This window comes from Gracilinanus agilis, chromosome 4 (genome assembly GCF_016433145.1).
Source record: "Gracilinanus agilis isolate LMUSP501 chromosome 4, AgileGrace, whole genome shotgun sequence".
In the NCBI taxonomy this organism is placed as follows: domain Eukaryota; kingdom Metazoa; phylum Chordata; class Mammalia; order Didelphimorphia; family Didelphidae; genus Gracilinanus; species Gracilinanus agilis.
In genome coordinates this window covers 10,925,388-10,943,986 of record NC_058133.1, presented here as the reverse complement: position 1 = coordinate 10,943,986, position 18,599 = coordinate 10,925,388, and the positions used below count along the sequence as shown (strand labels likewise).

At 43.3% G+C, this 18,599-nt stretch overlaps 1 protein-coding gene across 1 annotated transcript in view; it reads left to right on the top strand.

Moving 5' to 3' along the window:
- The window catches only part of SGIP1 (SH3GL interacting endocytic adaptor 1), a 169,263-nt gene that overhangs the window by 110,234 nt on the left and 40,430 nt on the right, over window positions 1-18,599 (top strand). Inside the window, exons 16-19 of the mRNA XM_044674763.1 lie at window positions 2,433-2,563; window positions 5,723-5,849; window positions 14,495-14,554; window positions 15,513-15,572. Coding sequence (XP_044530698.1) covers window positions 2,433-2,563; window positions 5,723-5,849; window positions 14,495-14,554; window positions 15,513-15,572 — 378 coding nt within the window. The remainder of the gene's footprint in view (window positions 1-2,432; window positions 2,564-5,722; window positions 5,850-14,494; window positions 14,555-15,512; window positions 15,573-18,599) is intronic.

The window sequence follows — 18,599 nt, the reverse complement described above, 5'->3', positions numbered from 1 at the left end:
TGACTGACTAAGCAATAACACATGACATGTATATAAAGTTTTATATGTATATTAACATGTGGATACATGTTTATGTTAATTTATGGCCACAGTTGTGTTAACGTGTATACACGTGCCATGTGTGTGTTGACATGTACATACATGTTTTATGCATAACCCATATACTTTGGTTGTGTTGACATATGTCTGGTATGACACGCATACACATTTACACATGTGTTAGCATGCAGTGCCAGCTTTATTCTAATGGACATGTGCCTGTTTTATAAGTTAACAATCTAATGTTGATACATATGCATGTTTTGTATATATTAACCCACACATATGTACACACGTGTTTTAGGTGTTTGATCCTCACAATAATCCTATGAGGTAGGCATTATTATTTTCCTCATTTTATAGATAAGAAAACTAAAAAGGAAAAAGGGTCATAGGCCTTAAAATTCATTGAGTCCAACTCCTCCATTTTACAGATGAGGAAGCTAAAGGTTAAATGTCTTACTGAGAGTCATACAGTAAGTATCAGAGGTAGGATTTGAACTCAGATCTTCCTAATTACAAATCCAGCTCCCTGATCCACCAAGCTATATTTTGTCATATTTTCTTGGGATGGCTTCATCCTTATTATCCCAAATAAAGCTAGGAAGTTCCAGAAGGGTTTTGGAACTGAGAAAGGAAATGTCTCTGAACCACAAAATGGTATTTTTAGATGATTTAACATGTCAGATTGTTAGCTGAGCCTCGAGGATAACCATCAGTGGTGTGCTGGTAAATATTTAACAACCAGCTAGAGGGGTGGTGGGGGGAGTATATATGCCCAATTCAGTTTCAAATTTAATCTACATTCTTAACATTTTCTCCATCATGTTCTAAACTCTAGACAATCAACAAGAAAATAAATCATGCCCCAGTTTGTGTCCATTTCAGAGGCACAAATAACAATCTCACTGAAAACTTGACAATCAGCTCTCTTGAGCCTGTGTGAGCTGGCTCCAGCACATCCATGTACCACCCAGGAGGGACTTAAAGTACTTAGAATCCCTGACTGCACCAACCCCAGTGTGTGTCCGTGTTCAGCTTCAGACTCGCTGTCTGGCTTCCTATTTCTTAATCTAGTTGTCCTTGGCATCCTAAAAGGGAAATGCAATTAGGCTGACTTTTTCAGAGGAGGAAGATGTCAGTTGATGGATTCTCAAACTGACTTTGTTGGCAGTCCATCCATCCATCCATCAATCATCTCAATCTGGGGTTACCCCTGCACTTGTGGTGCATGAGAACCTTGTCAAGAGGCTGTGGAGGCTGGTAAATAGGAGCCTATTGAAATATGCCAGAGATTCCACTCTGATTCCCAATCAATGACGACAGGCACCTTTTAAGGTACCCTCAGAGAAGAGATGGCTATTAAGCTCTTCCATTCTGTCTGTGATTTCCATCTAGAAACGCTGGACTCTATTGTCTTTGGTTGGATTGAAGGGGTTGGGGGAGGAGTATGGGGAGGTTTATGGGAAGGCAAGTATAGGAAGTGAAGACTGGGAAAGCCCGGCTCGCCATATTGAAAGCTTGCATAGGGCAGTGGTGAGCAGTGTGGCTTCAGATTCAGGCCAGCCTGGTGTGTATAAATTTGTACACCAACAGCACCTCTTTATGGGCAGATGGTCTGGCTTCTGTAAAGTTCCCAGGCACATATGTCATGGGCTCTAGAGGTGCCAGGCTGGGGAGAGCCTTTGAATGCCCATGGGGCGATGGTCAGCGTTCTCTCTCCAGAAGCCAAGCCAGCTATGTTCCAGAAAGAGCCTCACCCACTTGGCCATGCCCCGGGCTAAGGATTTCCCCCCCTCCAGGCAACTCCTCAAAGACCCTGACCCCCACCATGCAAGGGTGGATATTGGTATCACTGGAGGGGAGACCAACACCTTGACATCTGAGAGCATCAAATTGTGAAAGCTGCAGGGAGAATATGGGAATTCACTGAGCATGTGTGTCCCTGGTCTGGGATAGAAAGGCAAGGGAGCTCCAGGCAAAAGAGTTCTAATAAATGCTGAGCCTTCTGTCTGAAAAGAAAGCCATGGGAGGAATTGCCTGGAGGGGGTTGAGGGGGAGGCATTTGTATCCCATCATCTCTCCTCCAAGTCTTGTGAGGAAGATGCTGGGATCACACCCATTGGACAGATGGGAGCACAGAGGCTCAGCATCCTTCGTTAGCATCCTCGATCCCATGCCAGTGTCCTTAGAAGCACACCCGTGACGTAGTGTGGCGTTTGGTGTCGTGCTCTGCTTCTGTGATGAGTAGGCTGCGGGGCTCTGGCTGGCTGGGGAGGGGAAAGGCTTGCATGTCGGGAGGATGCTTGGCTGCTCCTTGCGGGCGGCGGGAGGTGGGAGGCGCTACTGGAGGCGGAGCTGTCCAGCCTGACGATTTCCCCGCTTGTTTGTAGGCGCATCGTCCCCGGCCCGGCCTGCCACCCCCTCAGCCCACTGCAGCAGCGGGACTACGCCGCCACCGCCACCTCCTCGACCTCCGTCCAGACCCAAGCTGCCTCCCGGCAAGCCCGGAGTGGGAGACGTGGTAGGTGCCCATCTCTTTTGTCCTTGTTATCTGGCTTTCCTGTTCACCCGAGGAATCGCGTGGGGGGCTCAAAGAGCCTGGTGAGGGTGGGCAAACGGGGCAACTCGGGAAGAGTCTCAGGGCTGGAATTCTAATAGTATCCGTGCCATGCTATAACTAGCACCATGACTCCGGGAGATACTGAGGCAGCAGGAAGTAGAGAGTGATGAAGGCAGGAACCAAGATGTCCTGGGTTCAAATCCTGCTTCAGATCCTCATGCCAGCTGGGTGACCCAAGGAGTTACCTGCCTACTTTCAGCCTCAGTTTCTACAGCCGGAAAATGGGGCTGATAAACTGCCTCACAGGCCTACTGCCAGGGTCAAATGAGATGGCGGATGGCCAGGGTTTGGCAAACCTAACTTTAGTTCTTGATAAATGTCAGCTGTGATTGGCAGCCGTGTCTCTTCTGGCCTCCAGATTCCTTCAAGACTCAGTTCAGACCTCACAGAATTAGATTTTTGATTTATAAGGGGTGGTTTTAACCCTCACCCCCTGTCTTAGGATCAATAGAATCAACGATCAATAAGTATTGGTTCCAAGGCAGAAGAGCAGTAAGGACTGGGCAGTGGGGGTTAAGGGACTTGCCCAAGGTCACACAGCTAGGAAGTATCTGAGGCTGAATTTGAACCCAAGACCTTTTGTCCTTAGGCTTGGCTCTCAGTTCTCTAAGCCACCCAGCTGTCCCCACAGAATTAAACAAAGGTTCTCCTATTTCCCCAGATACTGGGGCTTTCACGGCTTCTAGCTAGTGTGTCTGTTTGCATGTAAATCTACGTGTGTGTGTGTATTTCCATATATAAGTAGTGTCTGTGGGTATGTATTTAGAAATAGAAGCAATTCGATTTCTCTGTGTGAGCGTAATATATTTACATGTGGATACGTTTTGTATGGATTTATCCATATGCGTGTATTCGTATATGCAGGTAAGTGTATATTGATTTATGACGTGTATTTAAGTATATATTTATATATACCGCTTGGCGGTACAGTGGATAGACTCTAAGGACTGGATTTAGGAAGACCTGAGTTCATATCTGGTCTCAGACACTTACTAACTGAGTGATCCTGGGCGAGTGACTTCACCCTGTTTGCCTCAGTTTCCTCATCTGTAAAATGAGCTGGAGAAGAATATGGCAGACCTCTCCAGTGTCTCTGCCAAGAAAACCCCAAATGTTTAGCATTTCCTCCTCTAGGAATCAAAGTATCCGAATAGAGTATTTTTTAAGTTCATAGACACCACCCCTCCCCAGGTTAAGAGGCCAAGCTCCTTGGCCTTCCCCAGATTGTGACACTCGTGCCCTCGAAACAGGGGTTCAAATCAGAACTGATCTCCATTGCACAGGAAACCTTTCCAAGTTGTGAATTAATGACCTCCTTCAGTCTTCACAACTGCTCTGTGAAGGGGGAGAAGTGCTGATCTGGCTATTATAATGCCCACTTGACAGATGACAAAACTGAGGCTCAAAAAACTTAAAGATTGGCATTGGGCTTTCAGCTAATAAATATCAGAAGGAGAATTTGAACTCCAATTTGATTACATGCCATCTGGCTACCCATCTGGCTGCCCCCGAGAGGACATCCTTAGTCATAACTCCTATAGTACAAAAACTGCATATTTTTTTTTCTTTGTAACCTCACCTGGAGGCATCTAAACATCACAGTGGGCTGGGTTCAGACTTAGGAAGACCTGAGTTTGACTTTGGCCTCAGACATTGACTAGCTATATGACCTTGGACAAGTCATTTAACTTCTGCCAGCCTCAGTTTCCTCATCAATAAAATAATAATAACAGCACCTACCTCTCAGGTCAATCATGAGGATAAAATGAGAAAATTTGTAAAGTGCTTTGCAAAGCCTAAAGAGCTCCATCATCTACATAAACGAATCCTCTCTACAACATTACTGACAAGTAGTTGTTCAGCTTCTGAAAGCTTGGACGCCTCCCATAAAAAGGCAGCTCATTGTTTCACGAAAATAATAATAATACTTAACATTTGTACAGATTTTTAAGGTTTGCAAAAGGCTTTACAGCTATATCCTCTTATTTGATTTTCATTTTTAATTACCCCCATTTTACAGATGGGAAAACTGAGGACCAGAGAAGTCAAGTAAAAGACACAAGTATCTAGATTGGGGTTTGAACTAACCTCCTCCTTGACTCCAAAGCCAGGCCTGTCCACAGCATATATCCCATGTGAAGACCCAGTTCTAATTATTGAGAAACTTTCCTGGCATTGAGCTTTCATCCTTTGAGCATGTTTCACTCTCATAGAATTTCTGATTCCAAATGAGATGGAAGGAATCTCAGAGAGCAGGTGGTCCAGCTCTTATCTAAGCAGCAATCCTTACTCGAAAACCGAGGCAACGAGTGTAATAAATCTATAACCCTGATGAGATCTGTGACACAAGAAAGGTTATGAATCCCTAGTCTAAGGGGATCTGGGATCGGTCTCATGCAGCTTGTCTCCAAGGGCAGAACCAGAAGAGCAGATTTATTCACTGTAAAGAAAAATTGGCTAAAGGTTTGAGCTGGGCAAAAGAGGGATGGCCAAGTTCCAGAGGTCACAGAACCTCCGAATTGAAAAGGGACCTCCAGTAGCCATCTGGTTCTACTGACATCTGAACCCATATTCTCTGTACAAATCCTTGAATAAATGGCAGTCTAGCTTCACCTTTGATGCCTTCAAGGAGGAGAGACCCACTAGCTCCTGGAGCAGCCCTTTCCACTTCCGAATAATTCTGATTATTCATTTGTCCTTCTTTTGAGCCTAAATCTGCCCCCTTTGAAATTTCTACCCATCATTACTCGTCCTGCCCTTGAAGACCAACCGGAATAAATCCCATCCCTCCTCCTTCATGACAAATAGGTGAAGATAGCCATTGATGCCCCCCTCTCGGGCTTCTCAAAGTATGAGCCACCCCCCAGATCCCAGAATCTTCAAGCAAAGGTAGGACAACCAATCCCCTGCTGAGGATGATACAGCCAATTGCTATTGAATATGCAGAAGTTAAGAAACAGAAACAACTAAGTGAATTATATCATAGTCTACTATTTCAAGGAAAACACCATAATCCGTGTATCTAACTTTTTGTAACTTTTCTTCTTCTTCTTCCTACAGTCCAGACCTTTTAGCCCTCCCATACATTCTTCGAGTCCTCCTCCAATCGCACCCCTTGCCCGGGCAGAGAGCACATCATCTATATCGTCCACCAACTCCCTGAGCGCAGCCACGACGCCTACTGTTGGTAAAAACAAAAAACCAAAAGCAATCTCTGCCCTTTTCATCTCTCTGTAGGTTGGACTGGCTTACTTATCTACTCTGAAAGTCCCTGAGGCCCCTTGGTTCTGATCAAACTTGTCTTGCTGTGTGTGTTGCCAATCTCATCTGACTCTTCCTTCTCAGCAAAGAAGGCAAAGTGTTTTACCCCCTCTGTCCCTCTCTGGCAAGAAAAAAATACAAGAAAAAGTGATGATAACTAACACTTGTATTTTGCAGGAATTTTCTTACTCCATCACACATAAAGCTACTAATATTTTGCTAAATAGTACAAATGTCCAAAGAAGGTTCTATAATTGAGATTTTCTTTTCCATAACACTTGCCTAAACATTCTTCTTTTGGAAAAATGTTTATTAAAATCCCCCGCCAGAAATAGCAATCTGAGGAATCTTTTTTTTTCTTTTTTTCATTCATTCTTAAGTCATTTTTGTTTATCCTTATGTGGATGGATGGTAGAAACTATGGCATTCTGAGAATTAAACAGAATTTTCTGTTTATGCCACTGTGTTATTGACACATCCTAGACTTGCTAAGAAAAATGAATCCATTTCTGGCACCATCATACATTGTTTGTGTTATAGATGGTATAAAGGCAAAGAGCTGGATGGTTTTCCCAAGTGTCTGATGTCCCGACTTTCCCTTGATCTGCTCTTCCCTCTTTCCAAAGCTAAGACTCTAGGGCACCTCTTGGCCATTACTTGTTCCATCTGGTTCCTCTCCCCCACCCCATTTCCCTTGTTTTCTCATGCATGATCTCATTTCCCCTTCCCAGCAGAGCTACTGTGTCTCCTCATGGTTTTCCTTTTCTCCTTAAGACTCTTTTCACCCTTTCTAGCATTTAAATTCATTCTTCTCCAGCTCCACACTTCCAGTTTTATGGACTAGCTCACAATACCTAGAGTACTCCTGGTTCCTTCCCGTTGTCCTTGGACCCGTGTCATCTCATCCAACTGTGCCGCCTACATACTCCTTGCTCAATTGCTACTCCTATCCATTTGCCCCCTTCCCACTCTCACCATCTTTTCTGGCACCAGCTGTTCTGCCCACTCCATCTAATTTGCCTTGTTGGTTGGAGAGGAAGAGGAGGGAACTGTCACACAGAATGCCTACCCAGAGTAACCTCCGATTAACTGTCTAATGCAGGACTGGAGTGCAGTGGGGGCTTTCAGTTTTTTCAATGGCAAGTCTTTGAGTTGGATGATGTCCAAAGTGTGCACAATATGTTTCTATCCTCCCTGCAGCAGGAACCCCAAATTGTGCCAACCTCTTCTTATTCGCAATGTGGCTGGTTTTCCTTCTTTGAAAAACAACAGAGATGGACTGTGAAGCTGTCACCTTGCTTTATTTGCTGAGGAGTATTTGGATTGGATTTGATTCCATTTCTGACTCTGAGCTTTTTGTTTGGTTTCCATTCTCTCTGTGCATTGCCCACTACGTTCTTTATTTCCTCCTGCTATGTACGGGTCACCTTACAGCAGCGAATTCACCCACTCTCAGCTGACTGGCCATTCAGCAGCTTCTCATATAGCACAATCCCTCTGGAGAGACAGGATGGGCTTGGATGACTTGGCAACGAGGGCTTTATTCAGGATAGACTTTGGCCCCATGCAGCCTGCATTTCTCATGGGCTAAATGACAAGGGTGGGTAAAATCGGGAAGGTTTCCAGTAACATTTCTGGAAACAATGAGGACATGTTTTGTGTGTGTGCATGTGTGTGTGTGTGTGTGTGTGTTTTTAAATGTGTGTATGTTTTCTTCTTACCCCTATAATCTTTCCTCAGTACTGACTATGACAGTAGAATCAAAACCAGGGAGGATGCAGGAACAATGCACAGAATAAGTTGATCTGAGGCTATGTCATTTCAGATTGAGGCAGGAAAATTGTGTTAAATCCCCAAGAGCCACACAGTTGAAACTTTACTATCCTGGGAGGCATGAATGTAAAGTTCTGAGATGGATTCTGTAGAGACGGGTTCTTTTTTTACAGCCTTTCCATCTCTGATGACGGCTACAAGCCATCATTTATACTCCAAAATTGGAGTATTTTGGGGTTTTGATAAAAAAATCTATTCCTTTTATGTAAATGACTGGACTTATTCTGTGGGTTCCCAAGAAACAAATTAGAGCCACAAGAGCCTTGAAAGGTCATTTAGTTCAACTTCCTTCTTTTAGAGGAAACTGAGATCCAAGAAGATTTAGTGTCAGATGCAAGATTTGGACCCTCTGGTCTCCAGAACCAGCATTCTTTCTTTTGTACCACACTCATGGCTTCCTAAACATGGAGCAACTTAGGAGATGAGTATAAGAGAAAGAGACAAACTCAACAATGAATGAATGAATGAATGAATGAATGAATGAACAAGGATTTGTTAAGTTTTTTTCTATGAGTCAAGCACTGTGCTAAATTATTGGATACAAATACAAAAGCAGACACATTCCCTGCTTTAAGGAACTTATATTCTAATGGTGGAGGAAAGTGGTAGCTAGCTAGGGATGTTTTAGTTTGGAAAGTTACCGGGACAGTGAATAGTGTCAAAAGGAAGTAGCTATAAAGAAATTTTTTAAACAATTACTAGAATCCCAGTGGAGATGTAGTGGGTTACCTTATATGGAGACCCATGAGAGCTGGACTTGTGTGATGGAGGGAGTTTTGTCCAGGCAAGGGTTGATCAGGATGGGTCTCTTCCAACTCCAAGAACCTATGATTCTGAGATGGAATTATGAAAATGAAAGAAACAATTCTATCCTAAAAAGTTGTCCTCTCTTTCCAATGATCAAAAATTCAACCCTTAATCTCTTCTTCTCAGCTTGTGATCGTGAGTCATATTCTTCTGTAACTGAACTCCATTTGTACTGGTCGCTAACAGTCTGGCTGGAGAACCCCAGATCTATTCTCATGACTTCAGGGCCCAAAATGGAGATATTTGTGGGTCCCTTTCATTGCTGGATTCTTGTACATCATCCACAACTTAAATAATATCCTCTATCCAGTTTGCCATCATAAATGAGTAGTCATCTTTTCAAAGGCTCAAAGCATCATGAAGTGAGAAGTCACCTTAGAAGTTATCCTTTCCTGTCCCATCCAATGGTCTCCCATAGAGGTTATCGACCCCTAAAAGAAAGTCAGAAAGCCTTCCCACAATGGTGAGTTCATTTTTGGATTTGGCATCAAAGGAAGAGTGTCCCAAGAATGTGAACAAAAGTAATATGTGTTCATTTAATGTCAGTTTCTAAGGTTGGACTTTGGTCCTGTTCTCTGAAACTTGGGGTGCTTTCCTCCCAATTTTTTAGGTCTGCAAAGGGCAGCAGAGATTCTAAAATGGGGCACATTCCTGAAAAGTCTTCCATATTTTTGTTTCTGGGTAGATAGACCAAGGAAGGAAAGAAGTTTACAATATCTATCTAAGTAATGCCCATCAGTAATGCCAAGAAGCTCTGCTATGAGAGATTTAACAATCAGCATTTATTAATTATGAGAAAGGAAATATAATGGGATTTGATGTATACCTTATTTTTCCCTTACAATAGTGTCTCTAAAAGGAGTGATGAAATCCCGATTAGAGAACAGGGAGTAGTAAACAAATTCCTCGCTCCAAGTTGAATTGCAATTACTTCCTAGGTCATGCTTAAAAGGCTCTTATTCCTCCACACTAAGCACACACAATATCCTTACTTTTCCACTAAGGCAGGATATTTGGCTTTGCAGCTTTCTAGCAAAGGGCAACATGGAGAGGATAGAGAGCTGACCTTGACTCTAGGAAGATCTGGGTTTGAATCTTGTCTCTGAGACCTACTAACTGGTCCTCAGCACTCTCTAGGCAGCTCTCTGAGACTCTCAGTTACAAAGAAGATGCTGCCCTGCATTGGTCAAGGGGGTTCCTCCCTTGGAGCTCCCCACAGTGATGAAATTATAGGTCTAGTCCCAGTCCTGACCTCCTCAGCACCAAAGCTCAATGCATTGCCCACAGGAAGCCTTAATGAACTCGGACCAAGTGAATGGATTAAATAAGAGCCATTCATTTTCCCATCCCTGAAGATTGCTCCTTCACTAAGTCCTTTTGGAGCCTTCAAGAATCATCTCAAGGATTCTTTTCAACCTTTAGGGAACTACTTGCATATCCTGTTGACTCAACAAATGGGAACATCTGCGCCTTCTCACTTTTAAGGAGGTTAATATTTAAAATCCAAAGGAACCAGGTCCAAATCCAGCTTTGATACCTGCCTGGGGAAATCACTTACCTCCTCAGGCCTCTTTCCTCCATGGGAAAATGAGAGGGTTGAACTAGATGGCCCCTGAGGTTCCTTCCAATTTTGGACCTTTGATCCTATAAGCAAGGTGTAGCCTTAACCTGTTATCTCCTACTGGACCAAAGAGGAGCACCAGAGGCTCTTGATCATTCTGGTAAGAGGATTGTAGTGGACATTAATGTAATCGATGGTCTTCCTACCTCCTGGAAGATGCTGTGAGTTCTCCTCTGCCACGACTTCCTCTTTAGACTGTGAATTAAATGGGTCCAAAAGGTGATGTGGAGGCTAAGAAAGCCAAAGGATGATGTGGAAGCTGAGAAACCCTTAGGCTGCATTAAGAGAGATGTGAAATCCAGAATTATGGCTCAGATGACCTTAACTTTTTGAATCTATTGTTGGAGCAGACCTCACACGCCATCTCATTAAGTCCTCTGATTTCACAAAATGAGCAAAACTGAGGTCTGGGGAGGTTAAGTGTAATTGCCTTAATTTCATGAAGCCACAGAGAGAGCAGATAGTAGGGTAGAAATGGAACCCAGATCCTTTGGTTTCATTCCTCTTTCCAATGGACCTCATTGGGACATAATAGCTCCCATCAGACTGCAATTTAAATCATAATGTTCAGCCCCCGATACTTCATTATATAGGAAACACATTGAATGGAAGGAAAATATCAAGGCAGCTATTTGGGAAGTGGATAGAATCAGGGTTCCATGATTATGCCAACTCAGAAAGAACTAGGTTCAAATTCAGCCTTAGATACTTACTAGCAAGATACTTAACCTTTGTCTGCCTCAGTTTCTTTACTATAAACTGGGAATAGTAAGAGCACCTGCTTTCCAAGGGTGTTGATAGGATGAAGTCGAGATATTTGTAGAAAGTACTTTTATAAACTGTAAAGTTATGTAAGAACCAGTAGTTTTTATTATCATCAACAAGAAGGCAATGAAGATGTTGGTGAAGGGCCTGGAATCCATACTCCATGAGGTAGTTAAAAGAACTGGGAATGTTTACCTTGTGGAAGGGAAAACTTAGGTAGGGTATGATAGCCATCTTTGGCTTTCTGTGGAGGATTGGAAATTGTCCACATTTGCCTGTGAATTAGATGAGTCAAGAGAATGATGCAGCAGCAAAGAAATCTAGGCTTGGGCTGCATTCAGAAACTTGAAGGGCTCCCAAGTAGAAGAAGGATGAGACATGTGAGTGGCCCCAAACCTAAGTTTGATGTTAAGAAAAACAATTAGCACTGTCCCAAAATGGAATGAGCCACTTAGACCCCAACTAGAGATTTCAAGCAAAGAAGCAAAGACTGGATGACCACTGGCCAAGGATCTTGTAGGAGGAATTCTTATTGAGATAATGCAGCGATTCCCAAAGTGGGCGCTACCGCCCCCTGGTGGGTGCTGCAGTGATCTGATGTGGGAGGTGATGGCCACAGGGGCATTTATCTTTCCTATTAATTGCTATTAAAATTTTTTTAAAAATTAATTTCCAGGGGGCTAAGTAATATTTTTTCTGGAAAGGGGGTGGGAGGCCAAAAAAGTTTTTGGGAACCCCTGAGATAATGGAATAGACCAGATAGCCTCTGAAATCCTTCCAACTTGAGAATTCTGGGACCCTTCAGGCTAAACTCTGGCAGCTGGCTATACTACCCCATAGACATTTCCAGAGGTGGATGAACCTTGTGCTAAAGACCTCGATCTCAGCTGGTATAACTGAAGAAGATCATTTACCTGAGAACCCAAAGGACCCTGCAGAGATCCCCCAAATGCCAGACATATTCAAGAAATCACTTCCCTCTAAGAGTTAGTCACCTCCTTGTTGCGTTTGAAGGCCAATCTAGAGCCATTTAAGCAGTCTTACGTGGTCTTCGTGTTTGTATTTAGAATATAAAGCTTAGGATGTTTTCCAGAAAAGGATTTCACTTCTAGAATATTTTCATGCCTCATTTGGGGAATTCCAGGGGTGGGCTTCAAGTTCATGCCTGAGACACATTCTTTTTTAATGTCTCCTCCAGTTGATTTTGTACTTACATGAGAACAGCATAGAGGTCACACTAGACTTGGGAAGCCAACTCCCATTCCTCACCTACCTGAATTTGGTCCAAGGGTTCCACTTGGCGTACCTCCCCACCTCCAACACTGATGTGTGAAGTTGCAGGTCTGTCAGGAGCAGGGGTTGCTGGTGCTAGATGGGCGATGATGCTCAGGGGTCTATTATTGCGCTAAAATTATTATTCCTTGCTCTTCTATGTTAATAAATAGTGCCAGGGCTCCAGCATGGGAGATGGAGGGCTGGAGAAACCTCTGGGTGGCTTATTGATGGATTAAAAGAGGAAGAAGATGCAAATTAGCACTGTGGAAAAGCCAAGGAAACAGTTAACAGGTCATTGCTACAAGGGCAAAACAAACAAAAGGGGATTTCTATGTTAAACAGAACCATTTGTTATGAAGTAGCCAGCACGGTTAAAGAAGCCCTCTCCCCCTCCCCCTCTTATTCCTCCTCCCCCAGGAGGGATGGTTGGAGATAGCTAGACATAACTTCTCATTTTGCAGAAGGCGAGACTGATCATAGGTTCATGGATTCAGAGCTAGAAGGGAACTTAGAGGCAATCTAACCCAGCAGTGTCAGATATTGTCTTATAAACCACAAATTCCCATTTACTTATGTTGTGTGGCGTTCTCATTTGTTTTGTTAAACTTCTCCCAATTACATTTTCATCTGGTTCAGGCATGCTGGAGTTTGACCTGCTGCTTGCTACTGTGGAGGCTGTGAGCCTGACATCTCTAATCAAGTCTGATCAAGACTTTTACATAGGGGTAAACTGAGGCTCTGAAGAATTTAAGTGACTTATGATCATGGATCTAGAAATGGAAGGGGCTCTCAGAGGTCATCCAGTCTAATCCCATCCTTACAAATTAGTAAAGTCAGATCCAGAAAGGGGAAGTCATTTGCCAGATAGTAAATTACAAAAACAGAACTCCAACACATTGCTCATAGAATCAAAGAGCATAGATTCAGAGGTGAGAGGAACCTGGCATCAAACCAGCTCCCTCACTTTACAGATAAGAAGACTGAAGGACAGAAAGGTTGAGGGACCACCTTTGCCCAAGGTCACAACAGCTAGTAAGTGTCTGGGGGGTGGATTTGAACTCAGGTCTTCTCAATCTCACATTCAATGTCCCAAACTCTATCATGCTATCCCTCTTGGTTCGATAGCTGAATTTTCTAGCCTGGGGAAGGAAATTCTAAATATACCAAAAGAAGATTTTATACTGTTTGCCTGAATGTGGGTGACAGTGTGATTGTATGAATTGGAACCTGATGTACAAAAAGAAAATTCTGAGAGAGGTGACGTGTGGTAGATAAAGAACTGGTCTGAAACTGGAGGCAGGAAGACCTGGGTTCACTCTCCTGTGTGCCCAGCACAAAATCCTTAACCTCTCAGTGTCCCCAAGGAGCTCTCCAATACCATAAAAGGCTCAGGACTTGTCCATCTGTATCAGTGGAAAAAGTCTCCATACCAGGAGTTCCTTACCCAGACTCCCACCTCCACCACTACCAAATGGTGGGGGTATGTAGAGAGGGAGGAGAGGACTCCTTCAGTCATAGACTGAAATGTGGAAAGGCCCCTTGGAAATGATGTAGTCAAATATTTTCATTTTACTAGTGAGGAAACTGAGACCACAAAGAAGTAAACAGAACAGCAGAGGGGGGGGAGGATGCTAGTCCAGCTCCTCTCCCTTCAAACCCATGACTTTTCCCACAAAGCCTACCTTGCCTCAGCTCAATCACTTTTTGCTTTATTGTGATGGATTTTTGTTGTCTTTTCTCTATCTATATCTGTGGGAGGGGGCGTGGAATCTGCATGCTGGACCACCCTGGTGAGCTGTCCATAGGCACGCACATAGCCTGGTGTTCTTGTAGATGGGTATCTGTCTGACCACTTGGGAATGACATCAGAGCAGAAAAATATACTGGCAGAAGTCAATGACTCATGAATCAACCCTTTAACAACCTGCTCTGGAAGATGATGTGATATGTATATGATGAGACTGATGGACCTCCGTCCGCGTTCAGGGATGAGGAAACCAAGTTGCTGTTGTTTCCTTGAGCTCCAAGGGAGGGGGGGAGGCAGCAGCCTCGTTGGGTGTCGATCTCAGCAGCTCCTGACTGGTCCCCTAGATTCCCATCACAACCCCAATGACTCTGTCCGTTTGTCTTTCCATTCCAATCCTCCCTTGTGTTCTGTTGAGATATGGTGTGTGTGGCTGGATTTCACTTGGGTTTGTGTTTGTGTTTTTTGTTTTGTTTTATTTTGTTTCTCCCCCATTCCTTTATGTTCCTTTGGTTCCTGGTGTCAGAAGATGATGTTTTTAATGGCAAGCTCCCTTCGTTTGAAAGGCACGGGGAAACACCTGAAGGTATGGTGCCAGCCAAGAGACTCCCCCAATCTCTGTTTGTAATGACCCGAGCCATTCTGTCATCCGAATGCCTACTACTTTCATGGACATGCTCTCCACTCCATGAGTGTCCAGTGCCACTCAGACACATTTCGTACGTGTATCTGTGCAGCCCAGGGCTCACGCCACCAACATTTCTCTTTTTTCTTTGGTAAATGACAAAGCACCATCTTGCATGGCAGTTTCTCAGTAAAAAGGTCGGAGAAATGGTGAGATGCTCTCGCTTTGTGAATCGATAAGGAAGGAATAATTTAACTGCTCAGGAGTTAGCGCAGAGATTTGTATAGATATTCATCTATTTTTTTTATTAAAAAAAAACACTGAAAAGTCTTTTTTTCTCAAACATATAAAGGGGATTTTGCAGTCACGTACCTCCAGGGTTATAGGGAGAAGGGATGGGAGGCGAAAGGCATCTCGGACAAGTCTTAATTTAACATACGTTCCTGCTGCAATTCTGATGGCATTTAAAGGCAGAATTGAGCTCCTTTTAAATACAGCAATTTCTGTTCTGTTCACTGATAGTTCTCTACAGCCAGTTAAACACAGGAGGGGATGCTTTTTGAGGTGAACCGGGGATGGCAGTTGCTGGATGGGCTTGCCCAAACTAATGCAGTTAAAATATGCTAATACAGCTTGCATGTCCAGGACGCCTCCTCCCGCTCCATGCACCCCAGCAATCCCACGTCAAGCAGTCAAAAACTTCCCCCACTCCCCATCCCTCGAGTCTTCCATAGCTTTGCTTTTTGCTTTCTGCTCCCTCAATTCTCAAGGCAATGGGAACATCCCGCACGTTAATGTCATGCAATTCCTTCCCTCTCCCCAATAATTAGAATAATGACCTGCTCTGTGACTCACACTGTGTCCTTCTCTCTCCCTCTCCTTAACCTTTCCCATCCCGCTTCAACTCCTGACCATACAGAGAATGAACAGCCTTCCCTCGTTTGGTTTGACAGAGGAAAGTTTTATTTGACTTTTGAAGGTAAGTAGTGCATAGCATACCAGACTCTAATTTACTCCCTCACCCCCACCGCCCTTGACCTTTTTCTCCCCTTCTCATTTTGAATTCCCAGAGTTCCTTCTAAAACCAACCAACCAACCTAGTCTCACTTTTTTAAATGAAAATGCTATGGCTACTTAGAAAAGATGAAAAGTTTCATGAGAACTTCCTGAATTTGATTTGTAAATGACCTTCAATTTCTTATATTCAAAGTCAAAAAATTATCATCTTCTTAAGCTTTTCTTCATGAAGCAATTAACTGTGGTTTTAAATTTTTAGGGGAAAAAAAAGACAATAAACCACTTTTGGCATTTTTTTGGCCAAAGAACTTATCTCTGTCAACCAGGGCTCTTTCTAAACTTTTATGCAATTCATTGATTATAAAGGTGATGTACGAAGTGCAAAAACATTTTTTTGGTTTTGTGAGAGGATTTCACATGATTATAGAGTGCTTGTGTTTCAGAAAAATTGCCTGTTGTAGTTGAACATTATTGCATGTCCTTGATCTGGGAGGCTCCTTTGAGGTCATATTAATGATAAACTGGTCTTTGTGTGAATTTGTATCTGTGGCTCACTAAGTTAACTTTGGGAATAATGTCAGTACAATGAATGACTGCCAAACCTCTCTTGACATTTTAGGAAACTGAGGACTATATATGTATTCCAGGGCCTGAGTTATAATTTCACTATTTTTATTGAGAAAAAGGAGAAGGAAAATGAGAAGAGGGAAAAGGAGAGGGAAAGGGAGAGGAAATGTCATATTTACCAAACTAAGACCTTCTATGAATGTTTTGCCAAGTATCCTCTGGGAATAAGAGGAGAGGCAGCACTAATGGCCAGAAAGCTGGCCTTGGCATCAGGAAGACCTGAGTTCAGGTTCTTTCTCTAACACAAAATAGCCATATGATCATGGGTAGGGATCCTTTCAGCACTCTAGGCAGTTCTGTAAGTCTATGAGAGAGAGAGAGAGAGAGAGAGAGAGAGAGACTGACACAGAGAGAGAGACTGACACAGAGAGAGAGACTGACACAGAGAGAGAGACTGACACAGAGAGAGACTGACACAGAGAGAGAGAGACAGAGACAAAGAGACAGAGAGAGAGACAGAAACAAAGAGACAGAGACAGAGACAAAGACAGACAGAGACAGAGGCAGAGAGACCAAGAGAGACAGAGAGAGAATGATCAATGGATGAATAGATGGATAGATGGATAGATTAACCAACAGGTAGATGGATAGAGAGAAAAATCAATGAAGAAGTAGATATATGTATACATAGGCAAGTATAGAGATACATACATGCATGCATATGGATAGAAGTTGAATACATACATAGATACCTCGATATAAATAAATACATACAGAGATAAATAGGTAGATACAGAGAAAGAGAAAGATAGGCAGGCAGATATAAATCAATACATAGATCAGGATAGACAGACAGACAAACAGATAGATAGGTGGATGGGTGGGTGGATGGATGGATGAAGAAAGGGGAACACATGTTTCAGTCTTTACTATGTGCATTATGCTAAGAACTTTGAACTTTACAAATATTCTCTTATTTAATCCTCACAACTCTCCTGGGAGACAAGCAGACAAACAGATGACTTTCCATGTCTCTTGAATTATAGTTTAACTCATTCTTAGGAATTGATTTTTTAAAAATTCTGGACACCTGCTAATACTAGCAAACTCTTTCTAGTTGAATGTAGCCCTCTTTTCCTGAAAGGCTCTCATCTGGGCTCAGTAGAAATTGTACATGAACTCCATTGAATGAATAATGACAAATGGCACTTTTATTTTACGTCTGAGGCCTGGAACCAGCTTTGGTAAGTGTATGAACTTGGCTGTGGCCGGTGAGGAGAAGGTCAGGTAAATCGTATCATTTCCTGTGTCTCCCCTCCGCCAAGAACGTTTTTATTCAGATGCAAGTAGGGAAGAATGAACACAAGGGCCCGTTTTGAAGGCACAGCAAGACAGCATGAAGGCAGGAAAGAAAAATGCAAAGAAAATGAATGTTGGTGTGATGGAAAGAATCAAGGGACCTAAGCTTGAACTTGCCTCTCATTTACTATTTGTCTTTGAGCCTCAATTTCCTCACCTGTGAAGTAGAAATCATAATATATATCCCATAGGGTTGTTGTGGGGAAAATCCTTCATAAACCTGGGAAGAGTGATACGTGTCCATGAGTTGTCACAGGTACTGGGATGGAGTGGGATGTTCTGGGCCCTCTGAATATGGAGGATCCTGAGGTCCTTCATGCCATCACATATCTTATTTCCTCTGTTTGCTGCCTCCCTGGGTCATTGGCCAGCACCCAGAACAGAACCCTCCCCCCTAAAAAGTGGGAATCAAGGCAATTGCCTCAATCCTGAATGCTCTAGGAGAGGGTTCTGAATAGGAAAGAAGGGCGAACATTTTGGAAAGCTAATCAAAGATGCCTTAGCCATAAGCAGAGGAAGGAGAAGCCAGAATGGCCTCTGAAGGTGAGCTGTTAAAGGGAGCCAGGGAAGCTGAGAAGTGGAGTGAGGCATCAGAGCATTCCAGGTATGAGGGGGCAGTCTATAAACAGAGACACAAAGATGGCAGATAGACTGTTGTGATTGAGGAACTGCCAGTCGGTCTATGAATCTGGATTCGAGGGTATATGGAGGGCTGTCAAGTGTAAGAAGGCTAGAAAGGTAAGAAGGGGGCAGATTATAAACAGCTTTAAGTCCCAAAGAGAAGACTTCCTATGTCGTTCTGTAGCTAATGGGGAAGCAGCTGAGTTCACTAAGCAGGGGAATAATATGAGCAAACCTACGCTTTAGAAAAATCATCTGAATGGAGAATGGATTGAGATGGGAAGAAACTTGAAGCAAAGAGACCAATTAGAGGACCATTACACTAAGAGAGGCGATGAGAGCATGACCTGTGGTTGGGGTCCTTTGAGTAGAAGGAAGAGGGGACATGTGAGAGAGAGAGAGAGAGAGAGAGAGAGAGAGAGAGAGAGAGAGAGAGAGAGAG